We start from the raw sequence: 25,971 nt of genomic DNA on the forward strand, positions 1-25,971 counted from the left end.
TATGCGCTATATCTTACAATTAAATATTAGATCACATGTAATTTAATTTAATAAGTTTTAAGGAAATCACTAACCAATACCTCATGCAATAATAATACTCTTCAATAAATAATATTAGAAACTACTGACTAATTATTAAAGGGATTATTTCACAAATACATAAAAATAACAAAAAAGTTACACAAATACGGTTTCACGAAATTTTAAATGTTTTTGCGATTTTTTTTTTATTTTATTTACAGAAAATACGATCTTTTTATGTTGTACTCTTGTTAATTTGTTGTTGATTTTTTGTTATCTGTGTTATTTTTTGTTGTTGCTTTGATGTTATTTAAATGTTATTTCCCTGTTACTTTTATGTAATTTTCTTGTTGTTTTCGTATTATTTTCATAGAAAATCGTAAAAATATATAAAAAAAAAAATCTTAAGTAAAAATTATATTTTATGTAATTATCTCATTATTAAACTAAACATATATTGTTGGACACTTTAAATTGCTAAGTGATGCTTTTTCGAAAAAAGAAAAGAAAAAAATTGCTAGATAGAAATGCTATTTGTCGAAACAAGACCAGAATTGGCAATACCAGAAAGCCTTTGAAAATATTTAGAATGGAATTCCCTAAATACCCCTCTCACCTGCAACAAAACCCGCCATAAGACTAAGAAACATCCCAGTTCCTCCTGTTCATACTCTAAATTGTTCTTCAAGAATCTTCTAAATATAATATATATATATATATAAATATTTAGCAAAACCCTCAATAAATCTAATGCACCAAACATTTTCTTCCTCCCTTCTCGGATTCCATTCTTGTTCCTAATCGGTACGTTTTTCCATTTATTCTCAGCATCGGTTTTAGACCGATCTTTTTCTTTTCTTCAAATCTTTGCCTTGGAATAATGCCTAAATTAGGGATAGGGTTTATAGTAACAGTAGGTATGACACCGATCTTTTTCGGATTGGCGTTTCAGAGCTTTGCTACTCGTGATGTTAGAATAGGATCGTTGTTTTTTGCTTTTCTAGTTTTGGTGACGATGACGATGATGAAATTTTGTGGCGTTTTCAGTAGCTTAAGGAACTTTATGCTTCCAAAGAAGAGAGCTTGGCAAGTAACGATTGTTGAAGACGATAGTGATTCCGCCACCACCGATTCGACCGCCGAAGGCTCGTCAAGCGTTAAGAAGCGTCGAATTGCCTCCACCGCCGCAGGAACAACCGAATCTACTGTGAGAGACATCAGTAATAGTATTATAAAGCATAGTAGCAGTACCGGAGCTAAGGGGAAAGAGCACGCTCACGACATGGCTCGGCATAATGGTAACGCTCCGGACATCGACGAGGATCTCCACAGTCGGCAGCTTGCAGTCTATGGACGCGATACGATGCGGAGACTGTTCGCATCGAATGTCCTCGTCTCTGGGATGCAGGGTCTGGGAGCTGAGATTGGTAACTATCTTAGAAATATTTTTCTTGATTTGATTATATTATATAATTTAGCTAGAACTTGGATTTATCGGTTTCAAGATTGCTAGTGTCTGACATAGATTAGCCGCCTGATTGCTTAAGATCGGTTTGTTTTTGTATTTTTTAATTAACCGGATTGGATGGTCAAAATTTGTTAATTATTAATGACTGGAGATGATGTTGAAGGTAATTTGGATGTATCTGATTGTAATTTGGTCTAACTTCTTTGATTTGCAGCAAAGAACCTCATTCTAGCTGGTGTCAAATCTGTGACTTTGCACGATGAAGGAAAGGTTGAGCTATGGGATTTGTCTGGTAATTTTCTCTTCTCTGAGGATGATGTTGGCAAGAACAGAGCACTTGCCTCTGTTCAAAAGTTGCAAGAACTCAACAATGCCGTAATTGTGCAAACTTTGACTACAAAATTGACTAAAGAACAACTTTCTGATTTTCAGGTACCTCATTAATTATCTTTTTTCTTAGTAGCATTGCTATTGTGTTGGTTGTGTTTTCTTTAGGTTAAGTTTTCTTAGTACGACAGTGTTCTAATCTGGAATTATAATGGTACATGGTATATAACATGTTCTACTTTCCATGTTTGGGATGTGAGAAAATCGATGCCTAATTTTGCTTTTGAGGTAATGGTTTATGGATTTACCTACTTATTTTCTCGTTTACAGGCTGTTGTTTTCACTGATATCAGTTCTGAAAAGGCCATTGAATTTGACGATTACTGTCATAATCATCAGCCTCCCATAGCATTCATTAAATCTGAAGTAAGAGGCCTTTTTGGCTCAATATTTTGTGATTTTGGACCTGATTTCACTGTTTGTGATGTTAATGGAGAGGAGCCTCACACGGGTATTATTGCATCCATAAGCAATGACAACCCTGCTCTAGTATCATGTGTAGATGATGAAAGACTTGAATTTCAAGATGGGGACCTTGTAGTGTTTTCTGAAGTTCAGGGAATGGCACAACTGAATGATGGAAAACCTCGTAAGATAAAAAATGCAAGGGCTTATTCATTCACTCTTGAGGAGGATACCACAAATTTTGGTGCCTATGAAAGAGGTGGTATTGTTACTCAGGTGAAACAACCAAAAGTGTTGAAATTTAAGCCATTTAGAGAAGCACTAAAGGATCTTGGTGATTTTCTTCTGAGTGATTTCTCCAAGTTTGATCGTCCACCTGTCCTCCACTTGGCATTCCAAGCTCTGGATAAGTTCATATCTGATTTGGGTCGTTTCCCAATTGCTGGCTCTGAAGAAGATGTACAGAAGCTTATATCTATTGTTAGTAGCATCAATGACAGTTCACTGGATGGGAGAGTAGAAAACATTGACCCAAAACTTTTGAGACACTTTGCCTTTGGTGCCAAGGCAGTCCTGAACCCCATGGCAGCCATGTTCGGTGGTATTGTTGGACAGGAGGTACTAAAGGCTTGCTCTGGAAAGTTCCATCCACTCTTCCAGGTCAGTAGCTTTATACTGTTTTACCCTTTTTATTTGTATATGAGTTCTCCTTTATGAATTTTGATGCTAGAAGGCTGAGCTGTTAATGGTTGTGTGGATATTCTTCTACTTATTCTTTACCTGACATTTTAAGTTCTCTTATAAGCCTATTTGAACACAACCATTCATGCATAATTGTACTATACGGTTAAACTTATGTACTTCATATAGATATAAGGTCTATATATTCAACCTTTTATTCATTCTTTACAAGTATGTAATTTCTTGCTTCAAGAAGATTTTCATTTGTCTCAAATCATTTGATTATTCTTTATATTGGACTGCAGTTCTTCTACTTTGACTCGGTGGAGTCGCTTCCAACGGAGCCAATAGATTCCAGTTCATTTAGACCATTAAATAGCCGTTATGATGCCCAGATATCCGTTTTTGGGTCTGCACTTCAAAAGAGGCTGGAGGATGCTAAGGTTTTTATTGTTGGATCTGGGGCACTTGGCTGCGAGTTGTTAAAAAATGTTGCCTTGATGGGTGTTTCATGTGGCAACCAAGGAAAACTAACAGTTACGGATGATGACGTTATTGAGAAGAGTAACCTTAGCAGGCAATTCTTGTTCCGTGATTGGAATATTGGGCAGCCCAAGTCTACAGTTGCTGCGTCTGCTGCTGCATCAATAAATCCTCATTTAAACATTGAGGCCTTGCAGAATCGTGTTGGCTCTGAAACTGAAAGCGTTTTCAATGATGTTTTTTGGGAAAATTTGAATGTTGTAATTAATGCCCTCGACAATGTCAATGCCCGGCTTTATGTTGATCAAAGGTGCTTATATTTTCAGAAGCCACTTCTTGAATCAGGAACTCTTGGTGCCAAATGCAATACTCAGATGGTTATTCCACACTTGACGGAAAACTATGGTGCCTCAAGAGACCCACCTGAGAAACAAGCGCCCATGTGCACTGTGCACTCCTTTCCTCATAACATTGACCACTGCTTGACATGGGCCCGGTCCGAATTTGAGGGTTTGTTTGAGAAGACTCCTGCTGAAGTGAATGCGTACTTATCCAGCACAAGTGAATATACTGCCTCAATGAAAAATGCAGGTGATGCGCAGGCCAGGGATAACTTGGAACGTGTCCTTGAATGTCTTGACAGAGAAAAATGTGATTCTTTCCAAGATTGTGTTGCCTGGGCACGCATAAAGTAATTCCTTGCAAAATATGCTGCTCTCATTAGATGCTAGCTTATAACTTCCTTCTGTCAGTTTCTAATATTCATTGTCTGTTTTTTCCCTTTTTTTTCATCTCAGATTTGAAGACTATTTCACCAACCGTGTGAAGCAATTAATCTATACATTTCCCGAAAATGCCACAACTAGTACTGGTGCTCCATTCTGGTCTGCCCCTAAGCGATTCCCCCGTCCTCTGCAGTTCTCAGCAGCTGATCCTGACCACCTGCACTTTGTTATGGCGGCATCAATACTAAGAGCAGAGACATTTGGAATTCCAATTCCAGATTGGGTTAGAAATCATAACAAGTTCACTGAAGCTGTAGACAAGGTGATGGTTCCAGAATTTCAGCCAAAGGAAGGTGTAAAAATTGAGACTGATGAGAAAGCCACCAACATTAGTACTGCTGCATCTGTTGATGATTCTATGATAATCAACGACTTAATTACAAAATTAGAACATTGTCATGCAAACTTGCCACCTGGATTCAGGATGAAACCAATTCAGTTTGAAAAGGTCTGTTCCATGTAGATTTTGATTTTGAATTCTTTTTACAGATCTTCATGATTTACTAAACCTACTTCTGACACACAGGATGACGATACCAATTACCATATGGACATGATAGCTGGTCTTGCCAATATGAGGGCTAGAAATTACAGCATTCCTGAGGTTGACAAGCTTAAGGCTAAGTTTATAGCTGGAAGGATTATCCCTGCAATTGCCACTTCCACGGCTATGGCAACAGGTCTAGTATGCTTGGAGCTGTACAAGGTTTTGGATGGAGGACACAAGGTAGAGGACTACCGGAACACATTTGCAAATCTAGCACTACCATTGTTCTCCATGGCCGAGCCGGTTCCGCCAAAGGTCATTGAACATGGGGGCATGAAGTGGACTGTTTGGGATAGGTGGATTGTGAAAGACAACCCTACGCTGAGAGAACTTATTGAATGGCTGAGGAACAAAGGACTAAATGCTTACAGCATCTCATGCGGAAGTTGCTTGCTTTATAATAGTATGTTTCCACGTCATAAGGAGCGAATGGACAAGAAGATGGTGGATCTGGCAAGGGATGTGGCAAAGGTCGAGTTGCCTTCTTATCGCCGACATTTTGATGTTGTTGTGGCTTGTGAAGACGACGATGACAATGATGTTGACGTCCCTCTCATATCAATTTACTATCGATAAGCAATGGAGTTGTGATTTTAGGATTGATAGATCTGAAATAAGTGTTCAAGAATCAAGATTGCATGTTTGTAAATGAACGTTGGAGACAGATTGTTTGATATTTATCTCACCAAGTCATTAGTGATTATTCACACATTTACATGTCTCATGAATAAAAGTATGTATTAAAAGTATATAAAATATACTGAGAACCTTTTATTTGATTTCGATATTTGTTGGTTTTTCTTTCTTCAAATGCTTCTGTCCTTTTCTTTTCCTGCAGCAACCAAAACTTATGAGTATCGTAGCAAAAAATCCTAAACACAAGTATATGTATTGTATTCAAGGGATCATTTCACAAAAACATAAAAAAAAAATTAAAAAATACGATTTCACAGAATTTTAAATATTTTTACGATTTTTTTTTTTTTTTACAGAAAATAATTTTTTTTTATATTATTTGTTGTTGATTTTTTTGTTATCTATATGTTATTTTTTGTTGTTATTTTGATGTTACTTTTATGTAATTTTCTTGTTGATTTTATGTTGTTTTCGTGTTATTTTTTGAAAAACCGTAAAAGTGTAATTATTTTACAAAAAATAGTACTTTATATAATTATTCAAATAATAAATTCACAAGAGAGATGATTCCACACGAACCGTAACTAATTACTAATTAATTTTGAATTTTTAGTTCTATTTTACAAACAATAGATTTTAATCAATTAATATAAGAAAAAAAACAAATTATTAATAAAAACAAATCGTAGTGACTTAGAAAATTAGAGAAATTAATTTTAATTTCTTTTACTTTTTACTTCACTAATACAATTAGTTTTCTTCTTCTACCTTGTAGGTAGCAGATTATAATTTATTCTCTATTTTGATTAAGACATAAAGAACTTAAATTATAGATGACATTATTCTTATCTCTGAGGTATGTTGGTTTTTATGCCCTAAATAAAACTCATTTCAATATAATCAGATTTACTTATTAATATAGATCAGAATTAACATTTAATGTTGCATGGTTCACATGATTTATTTCATGATTATATGTACATAATGTATAAATTCATCTGAAACCCTTTTCACATACTTGATCCTGTTTATTGTGCCGTCAACACATTGGAAAGTAAACATGACTATGTGAATAAAGTTTCCTAGATTTATCAGACATAGGATTTACTGATATGATAATCTACAACAGAGTTTACTTGCATTTGAAGAAGTGCTATGTTTTTTCCAGAGCATTGGTTAAAGTAAAGCTCAGGTTGGATGCATGGAGTATGCATCGGAAGGGACCGATATTGAACTTTGACTTAGATTTATTAAACTTACCGTAATATCTATTCAAGTCAATATCGCCTAGTTGATCCTAGATCAAATGATCTTAATCCTGATATGATTAGGCTCAATCTCGAGAGGCTATTTGTGTTCTTTGATTTGTTAGTTAAGCCTACTTTTAGGTCAGGGTGATACGTACATTTTGGGAACACAATAGTGCAATTGAGTGGGAGCGCTATCATAAACATGGAATCTATAGCTTCTATCTGGCGAATAGTAAGCAAAGGATGATCTCCTTCGAGCTTGACCAAACGAACATAAATGGTGGAGTACTCATTTCACGTAAGCTGAAATATCATTTATACGGGGTCAAGTGTTTTAAGGAATAAATACATTGTAGGGTGTAACGGTAATTTAATCCCTTTACAGTGTAGATCATTCATATAGAGGATCATTGATCACATTAGGATTATAACAATGGATAACTAATGATGCATCTATATGGTGGAACATATAGAGCATTCTATTATACTGAGAGTGCAATTCTAAGTTCTATGCGTGGATTCAATGAAGAATTAATAAGTTAGTGAATTTTAGTAATAAATTCTTGATCTACTTATTGGAAGCTCGGTTATATAGACCCATGGTCCCCGCACTAGTTGAGATAATATTGCTTGTAAGACTCATATAATTGGTTTTGATTAATCAATTATAATTCTCAAATTAGACTGTGTCTATTTGTGAATTTTTTCACTAAGTAAGGGCGAAATTGTAAAGAAAGAGTTTATAGGGGCATATTTGTTAATTATGATACTTTGTATGGTTCAATTAATAAATATGATAAATGACAATATTATTTAATAATTATTTATAGTTATTAAATAGTTATAATTGACATTTAAATGGTTGAATTAGAAAATTGGCGTTTTTGAGAAAATCAGATGCAGAAAAGATAAAACTGCAAAATTGCAAAAAGTGAGGCCCAAATCCACTAGTATAGGGCCGGCCACTTTTGTAGGAAATTTAAACTGATTTTTTCATTATTTTAATGCCAAATAATTCAAACCTAACCCTAGTGGAATGCTATAAATAGATAGTGAAGGCTTCAGGAAATTTACACTTAAAATTTCTATTTTTCCTTCAGAGAAAAACCTGAGCCTTCTCTCTCCCTATCTTTGGCCGAACCCACTCTCTCTTTCTTCTTCCTCAAATTTCGAAATACTTAGTGTATGAGTAGTGCCCACACACAGCAAGTGATACCTCAATCATAGTGAGGAAGATCGTGAAGAAAGACTTTTAGCAAGAAGGAGTTTCAGCATCAAAGATTCAGAGAAAGAGATCCAGGTTCAGATATTGATAATGCTCTGCTACAGAAAGGAATCAAGGGCTAGATATCTGAACGGAAGGAGTCATTATATTCCGCTGCACCCAATAAAAGGTTTCCTAAACTTTATATGTGTTTATTTCGTCGTTTTAGAAGTTCATATTTAGGGTGTTAATAAACATACTTGTGAGTAGATCTAAGATCCTGGTAAAATAATTTCCAACAAGGTATAATACACATATAATCAACAATGAAATAATTCGAATGCTACACAAGTCATAAATATTTTTATTTTGTATTGAAATCTATGACTAATCAATTATAACATAATTAATATTCAATTTTCAAATTTTATATTGGAATAATAAATCATACAAAAGATAGTGAATTAATTATATGCAATAAGCACAAATAAAATTAGTTCACACAATCAACAGAAGGAGAAAAATTAATTACATTAATCCATAGAAATTATCATACAATCTCCATTTAAAAAACTTAAATATGAGTTTAGCTCATAATAATCATTATAAAAAATTGCATAAAACTAATTGAGAACATAGAATAAAAGAAAGAAGAAAATAACTTGTTGAAAATCAATGGTAGTAGTCTCCAAGGCTGCTCTTTCTCTCAAAATTCGTGCCTCCTCAAAAGTCACCGTCTTCCCTTTTTCGAATTAGGTTTACTTAGCCTAATTTAGAAATATTTTCACATGCGGGTTGTAGCATAGGCTTCACCATGTCGTGGCTCGTGTCTTCTTGAAATGACTTCCTGGTGAAAAATAGAAGTGGCGGGCTGCGACATGGACTTCATCATGCCATGGCCCGTGTGTCACAATTCTGGGCAGCAACCTTGTAATGCCACGACATGGTTAAACTCATGCCATGGCCTGTGTGTAGCACCCATTACTCCAACTTTTTGCTATTATTTTCCAAAGGGGCGCCTTGGCATTGAATTTCTATGCCAAGTCGCTACTCCAACTTCTTTAATTCTTTAAGTTTAAAGGCTTAAGCTTCACCAAAACTTCACAAATCTACTAAGGATTTCCACTTTCTGCATGCAACCAACAAAAACATGTTTATTTCTTTGATTTGCAACCATTTTTTCCTCAACTCATTCAAGTTCTTCCTTATTCACTATACATAAAAAGTTTAACAAAATAAAGCATTAAATAAAACTAAATGCAACAAAACTAATCAAAAACACTTTGTCAACAATATATGCTTCGAAATCAAAAGAATTTTAATCAGTTTTAACGTTAAGCTTAGGTAAAGGTCGATAAAAATATCATTTAGGCTCAACTATACCATAAATTTTTTTATTCCAATCAAGTCACTCCATTGAACTCAAATATCACCCCATTCCCCTTTTCTTTTACAAATAAATAAGAGAATTTTTTATGATTAACGCTACAACAACAAAATTTTTGTATTTATTTATTTGAAAAACTAAAATTTAGAAACTTTGCCTTTTTCACTTCTTCCACCCCACCCCCTTTTTTGTGTGTAGTTGCAACTCAATAAACTTTTCTTTAATATCTCTCATACATTTTTCTCTTTATTTCTCACATATCACAACCCAAATTTCTCAATTACAATTTCTCCCAAATTTATTCTAAGCTTACATCATAGCTAGGGATAATGGAAGATAATAGTAAGATTGTTTCTAGCTCAAAATATGTGTAGAAACAAGAATAACAAGTCAAGGCACAATAAATGTAAACTAGGAATAATTATGAAAAGGTGAGCTTGAAAGACGCAAACATTCTAAATATTGCTTAAATTATTTTTCAAAGCACATGTCATCAAGAATTTTGCCTCAAAGAACAAATAATATAAGTTATATCCAATTTAACTTATCATACCTCTAACCTTAGTCAAACAAATTCCAATTATTCACATGTACATGTCATATCATGCTCTGTTTGAGTGCAAAAGAGCAAAAAAGGCTTGGCGATCTTCTAAAATTCATATAACTCACCTCATTGGCAATAATGATTCTTGTAAGTCCTTTTTATTCTACATATCAAATTTTTTAACAAAGGAAGAATTAGAGAAAGTTGCTTGCATCATATGAAGTATTTGGATTGAACGAAACAATGAATATCATGGTAAGCAACCAAAGCCAACTGTGTGTTGTTACAATATGCTCTGAATTATGTTATTGAATATCATAATGCACATTACAAAATCGATATTGGAGGCCAAAAAAAACATTGTAGATAACTCTACTCCATGTTCTACTACACTACAATGGTTGAATCTACCTTCTGGCCGACTGAAGCTTCACACTGATGCATCAATGAATACAATGGAGCGTAAATCTAGTTTTGGAGCTATTCTTCGCAATTTTAATAGTGAACTTGTTGGGTTTTGTGCCCTAAATAAAACTCATTTCAATATAATCAGATTAACTAATTAATAAAGATCAGAAATCGCTTTTATGTTGCATGGTTCACATGATTTATTTCATGATTATGTTTAATGTATAAATTCTATTAAGTCCAAAACATATATAAATATGTATATATTTATTCATGATTATAGTATCGTCAATACAGTGGAATATAATCATGATTATATGTTTAAAAGTTTAATTCCCATGATTTATCAGTTCACTAGATTTAGACTGGCAATCAACGATAAGGTATACTTGTTAGAAATATTTTACCAAGATCTAGATTTACTACCAAGTATGTTTCATTAACATCCTAATATGAATTCTATAATAATGAAATAAACACATAAGAGTTTAAGAAAACCTTACATTGGGTGCAGCGGAATATTATGACTCCTTCCATTCAGATCTCTAGCCCTTGATTCCTTTCTGTAGCAGAGCATAATCAAGATCTGAATCTGGATCTCCTTCTCTCCTTCTTTGATGCTGATTATCCACAGTCTTACATACTATGATTGAGGTACCACTTGATGTGTGTGGGCACTACTCTATCACTCAAGGGTTTCGAAATAGAAGAGAGGAAAAGAGAGAGAAAGTGGCGTGTAGAAGTTGCTCTGAAGGAATGAGATGCAAGTCATAGTTTCCTGAAGCCAACATTTTCTAATTATAGAATGCCTTCTAGGTTTAGGTTAGAATTGTATGGCATTAAAATAATGGAAAAATAAAATGGTAAAAGCCTATGCATAGTGGGCAGCCCAGATAAGAAAAATTGGGCCTCACTTTGCAACTTTCCCCTTTTGTTATTTTTCATTCCCATTTACTCAAAAATGCCAATTTTCCAATTTAACCATTTAAATGCCAATTCTAATTATTTAATAACTTAAAAAAATAATTATTAAAAAATATTGCCATTTAATATATTTATTAATTTAGACATATAAAGTATCTTAATTAATAAATAAACCTAGAATCTCTTTTCTTTACAATTTCGCCCTTGCTTAGTGAAAATTCATAAAGTAGACATAGTCTAACTTTAGAATTATAATTGATTAATCAAAATCAATTAACCGAGTCTTACAAGCAGTATGGTCTCAACTAGTATGGGGACCATGGGTCTATATAACCGAGCTTTCAATAAGTCGAACCGAATTTACCAAGTAAATTCCCTAACTTATTAATTCCTTATTGAATCCACTCTTCGAACTTGGAATTGTACTCTCAGTCATATAGAACGCTCTATATGTTCCATGATATAGATACGTCATTAGTTATCCATTGTTATAATCCTAATGTGATCAATGATCCTCTAATAGATGATCTACAATGAAAAGGCACTAAGTTACCATTACACTTTAAATGTATTTTTATCCTTAAAATACTTAGCTCCGTATAAATGATATTCAACAAAGTGAAATTAGATCTCCACCATTTATCTCTGTTTAGCCAAGCTCGAAGGATATCATCGTTTCACTTTTAAATTCCTATAAAAGTTATAGACTCCATATTTATGTTAGCGCTCCCACTCAATTATACTATCATGTTCCCAAAATGTACGTATCACCCTGACCCAAAAGTAGGCTTAACTAACAAATCAAAGAACATGTATAGTCCTCTTGAGATCGAACCTAACCATATCAGGATTAAGATCATTTAATCTAGGATCAACAAGTGATATTGAATTGAATAGATATTACGGTAAATTTTAATATATCTTATCAAAGTTCAATATTGATCCCTTCTGATGTATACTCCATACATCCGATATTGGTAAACTTTGCCAATGTCCTGGAAAGGACATAACACTTTTCAAAGGTGTAAGAATACCTATCGCTGATTATCATGTCAGTCTAAATCCAGTGTTCTGACAAATCAGGGAATAAACTTTCGAACATATAATTAAGATTATATTCCACTGTGTTGACAACACTATAATCATTAATAAATTCATATGTTCTGGACTTAAATAGAATTCATACATTATATATATAATCATGAAATAAATCATGTGAACCATGCAACATAAAATGTTATTTCTGATCTTTATTAATAAGTAAATCTAATTATATTGAAATGAGTTTTATTTAGGGCATAAAACCCAACAATACTTACACCTTGGATAACTGTTATGTCCTTTCCATGGCATTGGCAAAGTTTACCAGTATCGGATGTATGGAGTATACATTAGAAGGGACCGATATTGATCTTAGATAAGATATCATCAACTTACCGTTATACATTTCTAAGTCAATATCCAGGGTTGATCGTAGGTCTATGGATCTTAATCCTGATATGGTTAAGTTCAATCTTAGTTGTATTATTTATGTTCTTCAAGTTGTTCGTGGAAGCTAACTTTTGGTTCTGGCGGATATTTAAATTTTATAAACATGGTAGTTCAATTAAGTTGGAGCGCTTATCATAGATATAGAATCTATAGCTTCTATAAGTATTTAGAAGTGAAATGATGATTTCCTTCGAGCTTGGCTGAATAGAGATAAATGATTGAAATCTCATTTTAGTAATTATATTAGTTTACTAAAATATCATTTATAGGTAGCTAAGTGTTTTAAGGATAAAATACATTGAAGGGTAGAACGGTAAATTTGTCCCTATTTAATGTAGATCATTTATAGAGGATCTTTGACTATTAGGATTGTAACAATAGATAATCATAACGTATCTATATCGTGGTACATAAAGAGCATTTTATATAATTGAGATTGCTATTCAATTCCAAATCTATAGTGGCACAAGAAGGAATTAATAAGTTGAGAATTTACTTGGTAAATTCTATATCTACTTATTGAAAGCTCGGGTATATAAGCCCATAAATTTAAGAAGTATGAAACAATAGTGGAAGCTCATAAAATAAGAATAACCTTGACTCTCGTCTACCGAGACAATGTTGGATTCTTGTTTTGATCGAATAAAAGGTTGCTAGAATGGTGTCCATTTTAGATGAGCTGACTACTCTATTCAATGAATGATTACTTTGACTCTCGCCTACCGGGACACTGTATCAGTTTGTTGGAAACTTTGGAAATTATTTAAGATATGATTGTTTTGTATTTTCACGTCTTTGTTACTTGCTGAATGTATGATAATTTCTGAATGTGTATGAATTTATATTGAACCATGTTGTTTTTTGTTATTAATTGTAGTATAATTTTGAATCTTCATTGTTGGTCTAACTTAGCTTGTTGTTTAATGGGACAAATCCCAAAGTATTGTCATCCGTTAGACAAACATAATAGTGTTAGATCTCGATAGATAAATATTTATAAATGCAACATCTAGTTGTACATCCAAAGATGACAACTTAGATTAGTGTTTACAATATGAAACAATGAAGGGATTCATAAAATAAGTTTAACTTTGACTCTCGCCTACCGGGACATCGTTGGATTCTTATTTTAATTGAAATTATCCTTTAATGTTTCCTCTTAGCTTATTCATGTCGAATTTACTTAAATAGTATATCATTGGATGAATGGTTTATAAATCATTTGCTTATGATGTCATTCTACTTTCTCTTATGAAATTAAATGGCGCAGATGATTATATTCCCAACATTCTATCTCGAAATGATATAAATCTTCGATCTTAAAAATCTCCTACTTGTATATGTTTACTTTAGGCAAATTAGACTTAGAGTTAGACTAATAGTGGTGGTCCGAGAAAGAATAATCACTCATTGTATATTTGGTATAAATTTAAGTATTTGACTTTAAATTTTAGATTCCAAATAGAAATTTTAATTTCAGTTTCTTAGAATACATTGGACAATGCAGTATGACTTTTACAAGTTATTAATATCTATTTTCTGTAATGGATCCAAACTGTATGTTTATGTATGGAATATGAGTTTAGTATTCTGTGACCAGGATTCTACTTGGACTATTCTCAGAACTCTTTATTATAACTAGACCTAAGTCATCAAAAGATTACAACCACATTTTAGTATCTATGACATTTGCATCTTGTTCATAGTAGTTTTGACAAGATCATTCTCTGCAAAGAGTCAATTATGCCTATGTCCACTTGAAAGTATGATCATCTATATTCGAATATGGATGTACATTCAAGGGTGGATATGAGTTTTCGTTATATTGTTTAGACGATTACTCTAGATTTTACCTTGTGCAAAGAAATTTGAAATGTTTGAGAAATTTCATGAATTTCTAGCAATTTTGAAAACATTAAGGTAAGTGGTTAAAGATCTTGCAAACTGATATGGGTGGAGAAATATTTGGTGGATATGCAGTTCAAAGATCATTAAGTTGATTTCGAATTGTATCCAAACTTACCTCCCTAGAAATTCAGTTTGCATATTGATGAAAGTAAAAGGTCTATGATTAGTTACTAGTAGCTGCCTATAGGGAATACCCTAATAATAGGAAAATTTTAGAATGATAGAATGGTTATGTACTTAGTGTAAACCATTACTAGAATCATGAATGTCCTGATCGTGACCTTAAAAAAGCTAGAACAGTTAACTAAGATTTGCATGTTTCATAGCTATTCTAAGTGATTAGGGGTGGACCATCCCATGGTCATTAAGATAAGAAAGTGTTTGTTTCAACAAATACTACTTTTCTAAGAATATGACTAAATCTGAAAGTAGCAAAGTAGAGGATATATTTTTTTTTCTTGATTCCAAAAGTGTTCTATCATCTTATTCTATATAAGATGGTCCAACTGCCTCGATTGTCTTGATACAACCGATGAGGCCATACCATTAGTGTTCTTAGATAGTACGTCACGGTACCTTGTCGTAGTGGGAGGGTGTCAAGGAACTCACCCTGTTATGACTTGGGAGACACTTGTGATTTAAAATCCATTGTTAGTTTAAACAAGTAATGGAAAGTCAGAATAAGAACTAAGAAGCAAAGCCAAGAGAATTATGGTTAAAACCCTTCATATAGAATAACCAAAAGTATTCTATTACAAGGACAAGAAAGGAAATTTTGAAAATAAGTTTATTCAATGGACTTAACAAAACTTCCTATTCCTAGTATTACAGGTTTAAGATTATCTAAACCTATGGTTTATGGTATACCTGGTGATTTAATTACTCTAGTGCGAGAAACTTGCTTTAGTAAGATGCTGGTACATTTTCTAATGGCAATTTATAGAAACTTCTAGACATAGATTTTATTTATCTAAGGAAAAGTTTCAACTATTCCAAAAAAGATAAAGGCCATGGAAAGAATTCCTTAGGATCTACAGTGAGAGGTCTCAAATATGCTTTCGTATGCATTAGACCAGACACCTACTGTTGAGTGGGAGTAATGAGTAGGTATCAGATTAATTCAGGAAAGGAACATTGGAAGACAATCAAGTAAATGTTAAGATCAAGAAGATGAACTATATGTTAGTCGATAAGGGTGCTATTTAATACTCTAAGACTACACCAAATCAGGTTTCTAGACTTGCGTTGATGCTAGAAAGTCTACTGATGAGATGGTGATTACTTTGGGGGTGGAGCAGTGATTTTGGAGAAGTGTAAAAACTAATCTGAAATCTCTAACTCTACCAGTGAGACTGAATGCTAAAGTTGTAAGAAAGATACATATTTAGCCTATGGAAAGTTCTATTCAATTTTTGGCATTGTACCAATAATTTATTAACTACTAGTGTTACTTCCTGACTGACACGGAAGTAGTTGCCAAAAAAAAAAGAATCCAGTATCCCTAGAGGAGTAGACATATAGAGAGAAATTTTACAATATCAAGGATTTTATGATTAAGGAAATCTAATGGTGGAGGAAAGGTTGTATTGAAGACAACCTGTTAGATCCTATCACGGAGAGAATACTACATACTACACTTGATCTAGATATCAAGGTGTTGAGATTATTGGAAATGAACTTTTTGTTTTATATTAGTACAAGTGGGAGTTTGTTGGGTTTTGTGCCCTAAATATAACCCATTTCAATATAATCAGATTTACTAATTAATAAAGATCAGAAATCGCTTTTATGTTGCATGGTTCACATGATTTATTTCATGATTATGTTTAATATATAAATTCTATTAAGTCCAGAACATATATAAGTATTTATGTATTTGTTCATGATTATAGTGTCGTCAGCACAATGAAATATAATCGTGATTATATGTTCAAAAGTTTAATTCCCATGATTTGTCAATTCACTGGATTTAGACTGGCATGATAATCAGCGATAAGGTATACTTACAACTTGGATAAGTGTTATGTCCTTTCTAGGGTATTGACAAAGTTTGCCAGTATCAGATGTATGGAGTATATATTGGAAGGGACCGATATTGATCTTAGATAAGATATCATAAACTTAGCGTTATATCTTTCTAAGTCAATATCAATGGTTGATCTTAGGTCTATGGATCTTAATCCTGATATAGTTAGGTTCAATCTTAGTTTTATTATTTATATTCTTCAAGTTGTTCGTGGAAGCTAACTTTTGGTTTTGGCTGATATTTACATATTGGGAACATGATAGTTCAATTAAGTGGGAGTGCTGATCATAGATATGGAATCTATAGCTTCTATAAGTATTTAGAAGTGAAACGATGATTTCCTTCGAGCTTGGCTGAATAGAGATAAATTATAGAGATCACATTTCAGTAATTATATTACTTTACTAAAATATCATTTATAGGTAGCTAAGTGTTTTAAGGATAAAATACATTGAAGGGTAGAACAGTAAATTTGTCTCTATTCAATATAGATCATCTATAGATGATCTTTGACTATTAGGATTGTAACAATAGATAATCATAACGTATCTATATCGTGGTACATATAGAGCGTTCTATATAATTGAGAGTGTTATTCAATTCCAAATCTATAGTGGCGCACGGAGGAATTAATAAGTTGAGAATTTACTTGGTAAATTCTGGATCTACTTATTGAAAGCTCGGTTATATAAGCCGATGGTCCCCTCACTAGTTGAGATAACACTACCTGTAGACTCAGTTAATTAATTTTATTTAATCAATAATAATTCTAAAATTAGACTATGTCTTCTTTATGAATTTTTACTAAGTAATGACTTCATTGTGAAAAAAAGAGGTTTTGGGGTCAATTTGTTAATTAAGAGACTTTGTATATTCTAATTATTAAATTACATAAATGACAATTTTATTTAGTAATTAATTATAATTATTAAATAGTTTTGACATTTATAGGATTGAATTGAAAATATGGTATTATTGAAAAGAAGAATAAGTGGTTGAAATAAAGTGGCAAAAATCAAACTAGAAACTGGTCCATTATTGTGTACGGCCTAGAAGTGATTTTGCCCAATTTTTTATTCTTTTTTAATCCATATATTCAGCCCTAATCCCTAGTTGAAACACTATAAAAGGAATATGATGCTCTCACTCATCCACTTTTTGAACTAATGTCAACTTACTATTCAACCAACCTAGATGAGAGAGTTCCTTCCTTAGTGATTTCACCTCCTTCATTGTTCTTCACATTCGAAACTCATAGTGATATAGTGCCATGCCCACACATAGCAAGTCAAGTACTCAATCATAGTGAGTAAGACGTTGGTAACCAAACCCGAAGGAGAGAAAGAGATCCAGGTTCAGATCTTGATAATGCTCTACTACAGAAAAGAGTCAAGGGCTAGGGATCTTGAATGGAATGAGTTATTATATTTCGATGCAACCAATGTAAGGTTTTCTTAAACCCTTATGTGTTTATTTCATTATTTTAGAGAATTCATATTTAGGATGTTAATTGTTACGAAAATTGTAAAACAATATGCAAGTACACGCAATCAAGTAGTATACTCACGCAAGTGAGGTCGAACCATAGGAAATTGGATTAATTACTACTAAACTATACTTATAATTCTATTTGGTAAATCAAAAGTATTTATGATTGAAAAAGGAAGAAAGAAATTCAAGAAACTTAAAGAAACAAAAGAATATTAATCAAGATGAGAAAATAGGGAGAAGAATCCTGTTTTTTGTTTACCCAATTGTTAATGCCTAATTGCTATCCTTTTCTTGATGTGAATGACATATTATAAATTAACCTAACTCTTTTCAGATCTTTTAGGTTCTAAATCACATGTTCTTTAATTAAGCTCTTAATTAAACTAACATGAAATCAGCATTAAGCAATAATCTAAATGTCACAAAGGCTATGCAAATACTTTCGTTTCACATCAAAACCTAGATTATCCAATTTTAGCATTCTCAATTCTCACTTTTCAAATTTTGAATTGAGATCATAGAACATGGAGAAGGTGATCAAGCTTACACATGTAATTAAACACAAATATAGATAATTTCACAAATCAAGATGGAGGAATGGCAATTATTCATTAACTAGGAAAAACTTAAAACAACATTCATCATCCTCCCTAAATAGGAGTTTAGTTCAAAACATCCATAATCAAATCCATAATTAACATTGAAACAGAAAATAGCATAGAAAAATTAAAGAGAAGAGAAAGAACTAGTTGAAGCAATTGATCCGGGTCGCCACAAGCCGCTCTTCTAGCCTCCTCCTTTGTTTCTAGGGCTCCAAATCTGATACTAATTTTAACGAACTCCTCTATTTAAACCAAGTCTCATCTTTAAAATTCGTGAAATTACGAAACTGCCCAAAAATCGCGTCACTGGGTCCCCGTCGCGACGAGCAATGTGCCCCGTCGCGACAGGGTTGAACTTCGATTTCTTGAAAATTTCTCTGCCAGTTCCCGTCGCGACTGGAATAGGCAGCGATACAATTTTTGGTTTTTCTTCTCGATTCTTTCACCACTTGTCCTCAATTCTTGTGCATACTTTCTTTAAACACCCGAGGAACTGAAACAAAAGAATCAAGCGTAAAATAGCCCTAAAACTAGATACAAAGAGTGAAAACTAACTGAAAATATGACCCGAAACTTAGACTAATTTTAGCCTAACATTAATCAACATACTTGTTAGTAAATCTAGATCCTAGTAAAATATTCTCAACAAAACTTTTGGCAGCGATTTCAATGCCTTTTAAACGATGTTACAAGCCAAAAATACTTAAAGCTATGTCGATCTTCTACAATCTTCGGTGGCGGAATGAATTGCAGTTTCCAGTACATTATACTGAAACTGATCTTGTAGTAGCAAAAGAATTGCAATCTTCTAGTATTAGATATTAAGATTAGTTGGTTAGTTTATTTTGTTAATTCCGTTATTTTGTATGTTGGTTATGTTCACATAACAACCTCAGCTATATATAGCTATTCCTTTGTACTACTTGAATTCATTCAATCAATAAAGACTATTTTACATTTTCTTTCTCTATTTTCTCTCTGTCTTTAGTCTTTACCCACTATTATGGTATCAGATGCTATAATCCAAGAACCCTAAACAACCTCAACTTCTTCTGCCTTCAACAATGGTGCACACGAGAGCACATTCGTCTGCTACTTCCACTGATCATCCCGTGGACGATGCTCTTCCGAATCATGTTCCTCCAGCATCCCAGAATTCTGCAGATCTTCCACCTCATGTTCCAATTCCAGCTGCATCCACTCATCATGTCAATGGAGATCGACCGGTCTATGAGGATGTATGCAGTCCTTACTACCTCAGCACCGCAGATCATCCCGGAATTGCTCTTGTCACTCCAGTCTTGGCAGAGAGGAATTTCCAGCCATGGACTCGGGACTTTAAACTCTCAATAGGGGCTCGCAATAAAACCCATTTTCTTGATGGTACGCTTCCCAAACCTTCTCCTACTGATGTTTTATATGGTTCTTGGATTCGTTGTAATCAAATGGTCCAATCTTGGATCCTACACTCGGTTTCACCCGAGATAAAAAGCAGTATCATGTACCTTGATACTACTGCAGAAATGTGGACTGAACTTAACAATAGGTTCAATGAAGGCAATGGTCCACAGATCTTTGAACTTAATGAAAATCTCACCTTACTTCATCAAGGTGAAGACTTTGTTAGTACTTATTGTTGGGTTTTATGCCCTAAATAAAACTCTTTACAATCTGATTAGTTATCAATATAAGAAATTTGAAGTGATTTATGTTTGCATGAATTTTACATGCCAATGGTTTAATATGTTTATTACATTTACACACAAAATCAGTTAAATCCAGATCATATGTTTATTCACAATTACAGTATTGTCAACACAGTGGAATGTGATTGTGATCATATGAATCAAAAGACTTGGTCCCTGTTTCATCAGTGTTATTGGATTTACACTAATGTGATAATCAGCGATGATGTGTACTTACACTTGGAGTAAGTGTTATGTTCTTTCCAGGACATTAGTAAAGTATACTAGTTTCGAATGTATGGAGTATACATTGGACTGGACCGATATTTCAACTAAGTTAAGATATTACAAACTTACCGTTATATATATCTTTCCAAGTCAATATCAGTAGTTGATCTTAAGATTAAAAGAATCTAAATCCTGATATGCTTAGGCTCAACTCAGGAGTGCTATTCATGTCCTTTGATTTATTAGTTAAGCCTACTTTTAGGTCAGGGTGATACGTATATTTTGGGAACATGATAGTATGATTGAGTGGGAGTGCTGAACATAAATATGGAATCTATAGCTTCTACTGGTGTATAGAAGTCAAGTGATGATTCCCTTCGAGCTTAGCAAATAGAAGTAAATGGATGAGCTCTTGTTTAACTGACTAATTATTAGATCACTAAACACCATTTACAGGTAGCTAAGTGTTTTAAGGGGCAAAATACATTGAGGGGTGAGAACGGTAAAGAAATCCATCTCGATGTAGATCATCTATATAGAGGATCTTTAAATCACAATAAGATTATAACAATGGTTAAATGAGATAGCATATTGATATCGTGGAACATATAATATGGTCTATATAAGTCTGAGAGTGCAATTCTAAGTTCTAAGAGTGGATTCAACGAAGAATTAATAAGTAGGAATTTACTTGGTAAATTTGGTTCACTTATTGGAAGCTCAGCATATAGATCCATGGTCCCCATTCTAGTTGAGAACATTCTACTTGTAAGACTCATTAATTGATTCGTGATTGATCAATTATAATTCTAAAGTTAGACTATGTCTAATTTGTGAATTTTCACTAAGCAAGGGTGAAATTGTAAAGAAAAGAGATTCTAGGTTTATTTATTTATTAATGGACTTTATATGTCTAGTTAATAATTAAATTAAATGACAATATTATTTAATAATCTATTTTAGTTATTAAATAATTAGTTTTGGCATTTAAATGGTTAGAATTGGAAAATTGATATTTTTGAGAAAATAGAAATAAAATTTGATAAAATTGCAAAATCAAGTGGGGCCCATTATCACACCATGGCCGGCCACTATTTGTGGAAATTCAAATTGATTTTTTCATTATTTTAATGCCAAATAATTCCTAACCTAAACCTAGTAGTTGCCTATAAATAGAAAATGATGGCTCAGTCAAATCACATGCTTTAATAAGTTTTCATAAGCTATTCTGTCAGAAATTTCTCTCTTCAGAAAAACTAAGCCTTCCCTATTCTCTTCTATTGGCCGAAATCCCTCTCTCTCTCTCTCTTTTCTCTTCATATATTTCGAACCCTAGTGAAAGAGTAAGTGCCCACACACAACAAGCAGTAACTCAATCATAGATTGGAAGACTGTGAAGGATCAAACTCAAAGAAGAAGGACATTCGGGCTCAGATCTTGATTATACTCTGCTACAGAAAGGATACAAGGGTTAGAGATCTGAGTGGAAGGAGACATTAATTCCGCTGCATCAATGTAAGGTTTTCTTAACTTTATATGTGTTTATTTTATCGTCTTAGAAAGTTCATATTTAGGGTGTTAAACAACATACTTGTGAGTAGATCTAAGATCCTGGTAAAATAAATTTCCAACACATATTTCACTAAACTAACAGCCATTTGGGATGAGATTACTCAACTTCGCCCAAAAATTCCATGTACATGTGTGGCTGTTGCTAAACAGCAAGAATACCACAATCATGATCAGGTATTACAGTTCCTTAAAGGCCTCAATGAGTCCTATCATGCTGTTCGTGATCAAGTGTTACTTCTTGATCCATGCCCCCCTTTAAACAAGGTTTTTTCGATGATTGTTCACCAAGAACGTCAATGAATAATAGGCAATCGAAATATCAATCCTATTACAGCTGCTGCTGTGACTAAACCCCCTGATACAACAACTAACAGCAACCCTGGAGCAAATTTTGCTTCCAAAAACAAGAAGATGCGCCCCACTTGTTCTAATTGCCAAAAACCATGCCATCTAAGGGACAAATGCTATTTCCTCACCGGATTCCCTCCTGGCTATGGCAATAGAAGAACAACAGATTCCAATGTCAAAGGCAAAAGCAAGGATGCTGCACCCTCTACCTCTCGAACCAACCCTCACACTATGCAAGCCTCCACTTCACTTCCTAATTCAAATCCACCTCAGTTAACTGCTGAACAATGCCAACAGATTATATCCATGCTCACTCAACAGCTGCAACCATCCACATCTACCCCTGAAACCAATGCTACTGTTACTAATTTCTCTGGTAATGTCAGCCACTTTCCCTATAATTTTGGATCATTGATAGTGGGGCAACGCACCATGTATGTTGTGATATTAGATGTTTTTCCTTTTTTGTTAATAAACCACATGCTGCAGCAGTTACCTTACCTAATGGACAATCTGTGAAAATCAAAAAAGTTGGTACTGTCATACTCAATTCTAAGCTGATATTAGCCAATGTCTTGTTTGTACCCCAATTTTATTTCAATCTTTTTTTAGTTAGTTCCTTTCTTAACGCAAATAATCATGTTCTACAATTCACATATAACAATTGCATTATCCAAGAACTATCTTAGACATTGAAGATTGGGACTGCTAGCAGATTTGGTAATCTCTATTACATCCAGCAAGAAACTACTCCCAGTCCACATTGCCACGCTGCCACTTTCACTAAACAGATGCACACCAATAAATGGCACTCTCGTCTAGGCCATCCATCTGTCATCATCACAAATAAACTCAATAAAATGCTCAATTGTAATTCTACTTTACCTAACCATTTCAATTGTAAAGTTTGTCATTTTGCAAAACATAAAAAGCTGCCATTTACTTCCAATACCACCTTTGCAAATGACATTTTCGGTCTTGTACACATGGATGTTTGGGGTCCTTACCCCCTTGATTCAATTGAAGGATATAGGTATTTTTTAACAATTGTCGATGACCATTCTCGTTTTACATGGATCTACTTACTTAAAACAAAATCCGATGCTTCAACTCACATCAGAAATTACTTTACCTATGTCAATGTCCATTATAACAAAAACATTAAAGCTATAAGGACTGGCAATGCTAAAGAACTTACATTTACCTCCTTTTACGCAAGTAAAGGAGCATTACACAACACTTCTTGTGTCAATAGACCTAAACAAAATGCCATTGTTGAGAGATAACACCAGCACATTTTAAATGTTGCTCGTGCTCTTGCAATTTCAATCAAACTTACCTCTTGTTTATTAGACTTTTATGATGAAAACTGCTATCTACTTGCTAAACCGAACACCATCTGTGTTACTTAAAGACAAAACTTCATATGAACTCTTAAATGGAAAAACCCCATCTTATGCTCGTCTAAGGAACTATGGTTGTTTAACCTAGACCTCCCCCCATAATAATGGCCATAAACTTTCTTCAAGAGCAAAAGCTTGTTTATTCATTGGATATCCAGAAAATATGAAAGCATATACCTTGTTAGATATCCAAAGCAATCACATCTTTCATGCTTGGGATGTTATTTTTTATGAGGACATCTTCCCCTTCATCACCAAAACACCAAATTGCAACATTGATACTTTTTTTCCTGCCTCCAACATAACAGCAGACCCTTCTCTGCCAAACCAGCATTCTCTCACACCTGATCCTCAATTAACATCTCTAACTTCTCCTATGGCTCCTACTGACAACCCCAACAACGCTACAGTTCCCTTTCAAACCACCAAATCAGGCAGAAACATCACAAAGCCCCTTTATCTACAAGACTATATATGTGATAAAGTTGCTGCCTCCACAAACTTCCCTATTGCCAACTACATTTCTTATCAAAGATTCTCTAATATGTTTAAAGCAGTTATATTAGCTACTGCAACTCTCACAGAACCAAAATCATACAAAGAGGCTTCTCAATTCATTGCATGGCTCAAAGCCATGGATAATGAAACCGAAGCATTAGAAAGAAATCACACATGGATTGTGACCTCCTTACCTCCCAATCAACATGTAATTGGGAACAAATGGGTGTACAAAATCAAGTACAATCCCGATGGTTCAGTCAATAGATTGAAAGCCCGTCTTGTAGCCAAAGGTTACACACAAAAACCAGGTATCAATTTTTTTGATACCTATGCTCCTGTAGCTAAGTTCAACACCCTTAAACTCCTCTTTGCCCTTGCTGCCATAAATAACTGACACCTACACCACATGGACATAGACAATGCTTTTCTCCATGGCGATCTAAATGAGGATGTTTATATGAAACTTTCCCAAGGTTACACTTCCAAAGGAGTATTACCTCCAAATGCAGTTTGCAAATTAACAAAGAGCTTATATGGCTTAAAACAAGCATCCCGACAATGGTATGCCAAATTAAGCTCAACACTAATCTCAAAAGGATTTTCTCAATCTAAAAATGATCATTCCTTGTTTATCAAGATCACTCAACAAACATTCCTTGCTCTACTTATATATGTCGATGACATCATTGTGGCAACTAATAACACAACTATTCTCCAACAATTCATTGCCACACTTGACTCAAAGTTCAAACTTAAAGACCTTGGCCCCTTACAATTCTTTCTAGGTCTCGAGATTGCTCGCTGCAGCAAAGGTATATCTGTAACACAAAGACCTTTCACCATGCAATTACTCCAGGACACGAGCTATCTTGGCTCAAAACCAGCTTCAACACTAATGGAGCCAAACTTAAAACTCAGCAATGAATCTGGTGAGCTCATCCAAGACCCAAAACAATACAGATGCCTCATTGGGAAATTGATATACCTCACAATCACTCGTCCTAACATTAGCTATGCCGTCAATAAACTAAGTCAATATCTCCAGGCACCTAGACAACCACATCTACAAGCTGCATATCGGGTCATAAGATACCTCAAAAACTCTTCAGGTCAATGTTTATTTTATCACTCTACTACACCTACACCTCTTCAATTACATGCTTTTGCCGATGCAGACTGGGCAGCATGTCCAGACTCAAGACTTTCAATCTCTGGATACTGTATCTTCTTGGGACACTCACTTCTCTCATGGAAATCGAAGAAGCAACAAACCATCTCACGCTCCTCTGCAGAAGCCGAGTATAGGTCTATGGCACATGCTACTTGTGAGTTAACATGGCTTACATCCATCCTCAAAGATTCCCAAGTTCCCATCAAGCTTTCATCCATCCTTTACTGTGACAATAGTGCTGCCATCCACATTGCTGAAAACCCGGTGTATCATGAGCGAAAGAAACATGTTGAAATAGACTGCCATACAGTTTGAGAAAAGATCACTAATGGAACTCTCCAAATGAATCATGTCTCTTCTTAAAACAACTTGGCCGACATCTTTACCAAAGCACTCTTTCCAACTCCATTCAAAA

The 25,971-nt window shown here is 34.0% G+C and overlaps 1 protein-coding gene and 1 long non-coding RNA gene across 4 annotated transcripts; one reads left to right on the plus strand and one right to left on the minus strand.

The window, feature by feature from the left end:
• The first annotated feature begins 546 nt into the window (after positions 1–546).
• Positions 547–5,564, plus strand: LOC133035014 (ubiquitin-activating enzyme E1 1-like). Of its 3 annotated transcripts, none has more exons than XM_061110641.1 (7): positions 547–825; positions 1,069–1,448; positions 1,704–1,921; positions 2,147–2,941; positions 3,268–4,136; positions 4,243–4,678; positions 4,757–5,564. In XM_061110641.1, the coding sequence occupies exons 2-7, from the start codon at positions 1,085–1,087 to the stop codon at positions 5,351–5,353; spliced, it is 3,279 nt and encodes a 1,092-aa protein (XP_060966624.1). In that variant the 5' UTR covers positions 547–825; positions 1,069–1,084; the 3' UTR covers positions 5,354–5,564. The 3 variants fall into 3 exon arrangements, with proteins under 3 accessions (XP_060966624.1, XP_060966625.1, XP_060966623.1); XM_061110642.1 differs by having other exon boundaries at positions 571–825; positions 1,072–1,448; XM_061110640.1 differs by lacking the exon at positions 547–825 and having other exon boundaries at positions 862–1,448.
• Positions 5,565–8,379: 2,815 nt separating this feature from the next.
• On the minus strand, positions 8,380–10,549 carry LOC133033997 (uncharacterized). Its single transcript, XR_009685983.1, has 2 exons — positions 9,924–10,549; positions 8,380–8,996 (listed from the first exon to the last, which is right to left on the minus strand). It is a non-coding gene; the product is annotated as an uncharacterized LOC133033997 (long non-coding RNA).
• Between the last annotated feature and the right edge of the window lie 15,422 nt (positions 10,550–25,971).

This window comes from Cannabis sativa, chromosome 2, assembly GCF_029168945.1.
Source record: "Cannabis sativa cultivar Pink pepper isolate KNU-18-1 chromosome 2, ASM2916894v1, whole genome shotgun sequence".
NCBI lineage: Eukaryota > Viridiplantae > Streptophyta > Magnoliopsida > Rosales > Cannabaceae > Cannabis > Cannabis sativa.

Excerpts from the sequence above, each read along its gene's own strand:
- LOC133035014 (XM_061110640.1), top strand. The coding sequence starts at position 902 with ATGCCTAAATTAGGGATAGGGTTTATAGTAACAGTAGGTATGACACCG. Across the intron at positions 1,449-1,703 it reads GGGTCTGGGAGCTGAGATTG|CAAAGAACCTCATTCTAGCT; the intron begins GTAACTATCTTA and ends TTTGATTTGCAG. Across the intron at positions 2,942-3,267 it reads AGTTCCATCCACTCTTCCAG|TTCTTCTACTTTGACTCGGT; the intron begins GTCAGTAGCTTT and ends ATTGGACTGCAG.